Raw genomic sequence first — 7740 nt, 5'->3', positions numbered from 1 at the left:
TTTTGATAAATTTTTATTACTTCTATAATATTATACAAGTACTGTATATAATATAAAGTATATATAAATATATATATTTATACAGTATTATACTGTATTATATTATACAGTATATATATATATGTATTTTTTTTAATAATAATAATAATAAATATAGCATAAAATTATTGAGGGATGACTTAGCAAACAATTCATTAGACGCTAGTTTTTTATCATCAATATATTATATAAAATATACAGTAATATCTTATATATATATATATATTGTATATAAATATCTTTACAAAATAAAAAATTTATAAAAAAATATTTTTTTTAGTATAATCATTGTATTCACAACAACAACAACAACAATAACAAAATACATGAGACAATAACTAAATTTTTTTCAACAACAACAAAAAAATAATAAATATAAAATAAAATTGAAATCCAGTTTTATAATAAAAATGTTTGTATATATATATATAGATATACTGTGTATGTATGTACAGTAAGTTATATAATATAATACTACAATACACTACCACTACTACTACTGTACTACTAGTTTACAACTATTTTGTTTGACTTAAGGAATGCCCAGTTTTTTTTGCTGTCCAATCAATCAATTGTCTGACATATTAGAGATGCCATATTTGTCTAAATTTGCTCTCTCTCTCTCAAAATATGCCCCCCCAAAAAATTTTTTTTTAAAAATAAAAATTTATATATAAATATATACCATTGTTTCCCAAAAAATACTACTACTACTACTAATAATAATAATAATAATAATAACAATATATGATAAATATTGAACAGAAAATTTGTTAATTTAATAGTTAACACTTTATTACACAATTATTTTTTGTTTAATGTATTTTATTTTGTTTTGTCGATTATATTACTATTATTTTGTTTGTTATTTCTATTTTACTGTATTATCATCATTGTCTGACACTATATATATATATAAAGTTATATATATTTGTATATATGATATGGCAATTGTCTCGTTTTTTTTATTAAAAAAAATTAAAATAAAAAACAAAAAGTTTTTTTTTCATATAAAAAAAACAATTAAAATAACAATAATTTTTTTTCGTTAAATACCTTTTGCTGATGAGTGGCTAAACTGCTCTGTCCTTTGAAACCTTTGCCGCAATGATTGCACAGATATTTCTTTTCATTATTTTTGGCCACTTTATCGATGGAACAATGGCTACGCATGTGCTGCTGAAGATTGGACAGTTGGATGAACGCACGGCCACATTCGGGTACCGAACACTTATAGGGCCGTTCGCCTAAATAATTAAAAACAAACAAAATATATATATATTGAGACAAATATTTTATATATATATTACAAGGATTTATTACATTAGTATACTGTATATACATGCTATTAGGCATGGTTCACATATTACGTTCGCACTTGAGGGGAGGGGGGGGGGTTAGCCAAAGCGAACTTTTGCGAACGAGGAGGAGGGGATGGGTAGAGACTTTAAGAACGTTCGCATTTAGATAATATCTTATATCTTGTGGTGGTGGGGTGGGGGGGTGTAGCGGTTAGGGATAAGCGAATGTAATTTTTTAAAATGACTACATGCGAACATAGGGGAAGGAGGGTGTCTAAATTTCTTAAAAAAGTGCGAACGTAATATGTGAACCACCAATAACTGTCTTATAGTATTTAAGACACAGAGACAAAAATCACTGTTAGATCTACTAATGTGTTGTTAAACAATCCGTAGACAACTAGATTAGGCCCCTAAACACTGAAGTGCCGACAAATCTTATTGTTGTCGTTGTTGTTGTTGTTGTTGTAAACTATTTTTTGATGAATCTATAGTATAGTTTATAGATAGGGCTCTCAATTGAGTGGTGGATAATCTTGGATATTGGTGTCTCTCAAATGTATATTAAAAAAAAAAAAATAAAATAAATACAAAACAAAACTCGTATATTATATTATAGTTTTTTTGTTGTTGAATGATCTCAAACTCATACATCACATTACAAAATACTAGTCTATCTCTCTCTCTCTCTCTCTCTCTCTATCCTTGTTATTGTGAGTGTCTCTCACAACCAGATTGAACACACATTTGGTGGTATACTTCTAGTATAGTATTGATAGTTAGTATTTAGTCAGAAAAGCAACCAACAACACAAACAAAAAATTGGGATGAAATAGATGAATGGGAGTATATTTTTTTTATATGTATGGACTGAACATCAATCACTGTCACCAAGATTTGTACCAAAGAGAGAGAGAGAGAGAGAGAGAGAGAGAGAGAGAGAGAGAGAGAGAGAGAGATGAATGCAAAAAAAATATTAAAACACATATTAGTGTACAAAAAAAGACATAGACATCATCGGGAAACTGATTTGATGTTCATCTTCGGTGTTGCTATTAGTAGTAGTAGTAGTACTGTATTATTGGCTAATATATATATATATAAAAACTAAACAAAAAAGTTTGCGATCAAAAACTAAACCTAACTTTTTTTTATATTTGGGAGAACAACACAACAACAACAATGGGAATAATTGGGTGAAGAAATGGTAGGAAATTAGTAGACAAATAACCGAAGATGAAAAAAAACAGTTAGATTTGTGTTGTTGTTGTTGTTGTATATTATTAACTGATAGTCAATGGATGTCTTAAAGAGACTCGGAATGTATTTCTCTGTTTTTTTCTCATTCATTCAGTCATTTTCTTCGTTCATTATCTGGTGATCATCTGTTCTGAACATTACATTTCGCTCGAGTCTTCACTCATCCACTGAGAAGACATATCCTTAAAGAGTAACACCCAATAACTACCGGCGCGCTCACGGGATTCGCTAACTTCTTCTATCAGTTGACACCACACACACACACACACACACACACACACACATACAGATAGATAGATAGACACAATCACTTCGCGCTTCTTCATTGGTAACCGGTGTTTGTAATAATCAAAGCGCCTGTGTCTTGAATGGTACGGTGTGTGTGTGTGTGTGTGTGGGTGATGGGTCTATGAGTGGGTATGTGTGTGTGCGAGACATTAACTGCTAAATATACTGTATATATGATATAACTGAGCCGACAAAACACATTTAAGACTAAGACGTGTGTGTGAGTGAGTCTAAGACACGCTATCATCTAATATCAGAGACACATACCATAGAGACCACACAATACATACTCTCTCTCAGTCTCTAATAAAAAGTTATATATATATATAAAGACAATAACAACAATTGGTTTTTTTTAAGAGTATTACCGATAATATTAATCAAATTATTAATATAAAACAATTATTTTGTTTATCTATTTGTGTGTATATATATATTCAATATATCGATAACACACATATATATACACACAGTCTATATACATACCGGTGTGCAGTCGGGTGTGTTGCTGGACATGAGATAATTGTTTAAATTTTTTGTCACAATAACTACATTTGTATGGCTTCTCTCCGGTATGTATACGGTTGTGTTGGGCCAACTGATGGCTCGATGTAAATGACTTATTGCAGTGTTCGCAGGGATGGCATCGACGTATGGCTGCTGATCCCACACCGACACCACTAGAAGACATTAATACTGTCGTCGACATCATCGTCGCCGCCAATAGTGTCATAAGAAAAAAAAATATAACAAATAATACAAAAATTAGATAAAGTTGTCAACAAAAATAAATAAATAAATAAAGTATATTATAATTATTATATATTATATGATAGCATATCAGCAAAAAAATTTAAAAAAAAAATCAATGAATAATTCAGATTTTCAATTGATATCAATAGACTTTATGTATGGTCAATGAGCTTAAAAAAAATCAATTAAATATGGCTAACATGTGGTGGTCAACAATCAATTGATAATACATTGTATTTTAAATATATATATATTAAAAAAAAATTAATCGTATTAAACAAGTTTTGTTTGTTTGTTTGTTGTATGTTTCAAATAAAAAATTTTTTAAAAATGGTAATAATCAGTTTACAAATTTGCATGTTTAACAAACATGTATAATAAATAATACTGTGGATATAAATATAAACATATATATATACACACACACATACATTATATATATATATATACATACAATAAGTGTAAATATAAAAAAATAATTATATAATAATAGACACATTATTTCAATTGATTGCTTAACACTATAATAGGCTAATAATAATATAATAATGTGATAATGAAAAAAAAGTCTATGAGATTCCGGGCGCTAATTAAATAGATTATTAGATATTTGTCAAATAAAATAAAATATTATACAATAATAATAATAACAATACTAATAGAAAATTATTTAATAGACATGTTTAGCAACTAAATACATACATATCATAAATAATAAAAAATTATTTAATTATAATATAATTTAATTATAATAGCAAATCATAAATATTTAGATAATAATAATAACATAAAACACAATATTATATATTAATATATATTTTTTTTAAACCAATCATTCAATTAACAGATCATTAGTTGTCTACACACATACACACACAATGTATTATCAAAATTGAAGACAACAACACTAAAAAAAATTATTATCATATACTGTATCATAATTTTTTTAAGTGTAGTAATGTTTTTCTCAACAAAAAAAAATAATTAATTGAATAAACATATAATTGTTATTATTTTTAAACACATAAATAATTATGTGTAATATAATTTTTTTAAACACACAAAAAATTTTACGACAACAACAAAATCACTAGTAATAATAATAATAAATATAATGATATTTATAATATATATATATATATATATATAACAAAACACAAACACTTATACACACAAAAAAAAACAATTGATTGTCGACTATATATAACTATAACTATAACTAATTGATTGGCAAATAAAAAAACAATATATCAATAATTTTTTTTAAAAAATAATAATATAAAATAATTAATATAAAAATATATATATTATTTTGATATAAATATTAATAATAATTAGATATAATAAATAAAAAAAATTATTAATTACAGCGAGAGTTAGTCATTGGGATATATATTATTTTGTTTAGTCAATAAAAATATATATATATATATCATATCATATTATAATATATACTGTATATTATTATTAATAATATATTTATATATATAAAACACTACTTTATTTCACAAAAAATACTATCAAATAATAATAATAAATGTTATGTAATGTAATGTTATGTCTGTTTGTAGTGTTTTTGTGTTGTGTCAGACATAGGCAGACAACGACGGGAGAGCACAGACACACACATACATACAGTACATACAGACATACAGTAAGTATACTAATACTATACATACAAAAACATACACAGAGTTTGCGATATACAGACTCTCTCTCTCTCTCTCTGTGTTTAATACACACACAGAGAGTATGAGAGAGAGAGAGCACAGGCAGTGTGTTTAGTGTCTATGCTATGGATTTACCTTAAAATGGGTGTGAATTTCAATATACTGTATATATATATATATATATTTTGATCACAAGAGAGAGACTTTTATTTCAAGACATCAAAATGAATGACACAATCGATTCAGTTATATAGTAGAGAGTAGTATATAGAGAGAGAGGGATGTGCTGGTGGTGTGTGTGAGTATATATATGTTGGCTCTGGTATGTTGTGTGTGATGGTAGCGGTGGTGGTGGTGGTGATGGTGTGTGTGTGTGTGTGTGATGATAGCTGGTCTCTCTCTCTCTCTCTCTAATAAAAAAACACAGACACACTGTATTATCATCGACAACGACAACGACAAGTCATAGTCTCGATATTGTCTTTATCGCTGATGAGAGAGCATTACCGCCGATGAGATGGTCACTAACACAGACAGACAGACACACACAGGAGAGACACAGGAGTTAAAAGATAGATACAGTTTTTACACTGTATTTACTACACTGTAGTAGTAGTAGTAGTAGTAGTAATGTTTGCCGACAATTACGGCCCGAGTATTGTATAATACAAACAAAAAACACATACACACTGTGTGTATGACTGACTCCTATACGCTCCTCACTCTAGACTACAGTACAGACAAATCAATTTAAAAGTACACTATATTTGTTGTTTAAGGTTATTATATCTACTGTACTGTATCTCTCTCTCTCTCACTCATACACATTGTATGTATGTATATATGTGTGTTGTGTCGACATATTGAGTACTATTACTACTACTACTACTATTATTATTAATAATATTACTACTACTACTACCAGAGCGCTATTCACATTATACAGGCATACCAGTGCTCTCTATATGTATATTCTCTCTCTTTTTCTCTCTCTCTCTCAGTCTCTCTCTCCCTATACTCTCTCCCCTAGTCTATCATAGACTCTCTCAGTCTCTCTCTCTCTTTAATAGTAAGTCTCTAAAATATATATATATGTATATCTTTTTGCTAGACTACCAATGCCTTTAAAAAATGAGTGCTCCCTCTGTTGTATCACGATTTCAAACCAACCAACAAATCCAGTGAAAAATATTTTTTTTTAAAATTTTATTGTTATTAAAAAAACTTTTTTTTTCTCTCTCTCTCTTTTCGCGAGAGAAACACAACAACAACAACAAAATCAGTCATTAAAACATGTTTTTTCTAAATATCTCTCTCTCTCTCTCTCTCTCTCTCTCTCTCTCTCATTAAACGTGTAATTAAGTGATCAAAATTTGGAACATTGGCTCCGGTGTTGACCCCACTATCCAAATTTTTTTTTATACATATTATAACCAGTCAGACCCGCAACTATAAGCTAAACTATCCAACCAAACCAAACCAATCGACTAAACCAAACTAAACTATAGCTCCCTGTGCCCAACAAATTATTCCCTTAATAATATCAACTAAATAGAGCTGATAGACAATCAGTGTGGATATCTCTATCTTTCCTCTGAGAGAACCCCCACCTCTCCATAGGGTCAGAGAGAGAGAGAGAGAGAGAGAGAGAGATCCCATTAGACACACTGTTTTTCAATCGGACTAATATATGAAGATCTCAGTACTGAATAGACATATCTTTCGTTTTTGTTGTTGTTATCTATCAATATATTTGTCGCACAGAATATTCCTTAAATACTATATATATATAATGAATCACCGAATGTCTTGAAATTTTTTTTTTAGTTTTTTTCTAGTGTTTCGACGGCCAAACAATTGCTTTTATTATAGCCATATAGCCATAGACTGATTGATAATCGTATATATATACTGTGTATATATATATATATATATATTATATAAAACATGAAACAGATTTTCATATTTTTCCTAATCTTATATCTAAAATCTAATCAAAGAAAAAATGGCAAAAAAAAGTATAAAAAAGAGATACCACTTCTCTCTCTCTCTCTCTCTCTCTCTCTCTCTCTCTGAAATAAAGCCAAAGTAACAAAAAAAAATCACCAAAAAAAAACAACTACACGACTATTAGGAGGCTGTTATGTGACTCCAATATTTAGAGTATAATGATTTTTTATTAAGAGTATATTTTAATTTTTTAAAATTTTTTTATTATCATTTTTTTATAGTTTTTATTTTTGTTAATAATTTTTTTCTTGTTATTTATTATTTGTTAATATTTTGTTGTAAACTTTAATTGACTGCGAATTAGGGCCAAAGCAAAACCAAATGGTAATAATAATAATAATATTAATAAATATTTTTTTGTTTCTCTCTCTCTCTCTTTCTCTCTGAAACCAATTTTCAAAGTTAATATCAATTTTGAA

The 7740-nt window shown here is 28.1% G+C and overlaps 1 protein-coding gene across 1 annotated transcript in view; it reads right to left on the bottom strand.

The window, feature by feature from the left end:
• Window positions 1-3621, bottom strand: part of LOC128957746 (uncharacterized) — a 15398-nt gene extending 11777 nt beyond the window's left edge. Inside the window, exons 1-2 of the mRNA XM_054303559.1 lie at window positions 3375-3621; window positions 1096-1286 (exon numbers count right to left, since the gene is read on the bottom strand). Coding sequence (XP_054159534.1) covers window positions 1096-1286; window positions 3375-3621 — 438 coding nt within the window. The remainder of the gene's footprint in view (window positions 1-1095; window positions 1287-3374) is intronic.
• Between the last annotated feature and the right edge of the window lie 4119 nt (window positions 3622-7740).

This window comes from Oppia nitens, unplaced genomic scaffold, assembly GCF_028296485.1.
Source record: "Oppia nitens isolate AA-2021 unplaced genomic scaffold, nextdenovo-longstitch-racon4-pilon3 scaffold3_pilon_pilon_pilon, whole genome shotgun sequence".
Classification (NCBI taxonomy): Eukaryota; Metazoa; Arthropoda; class Arachnida; order Sarcoptiformes; family Oppiidae; genus Oppia; species Oppia nitens.
This window is presented reverse-complemented; position numbering and strand designations above follow the sequence as displayed.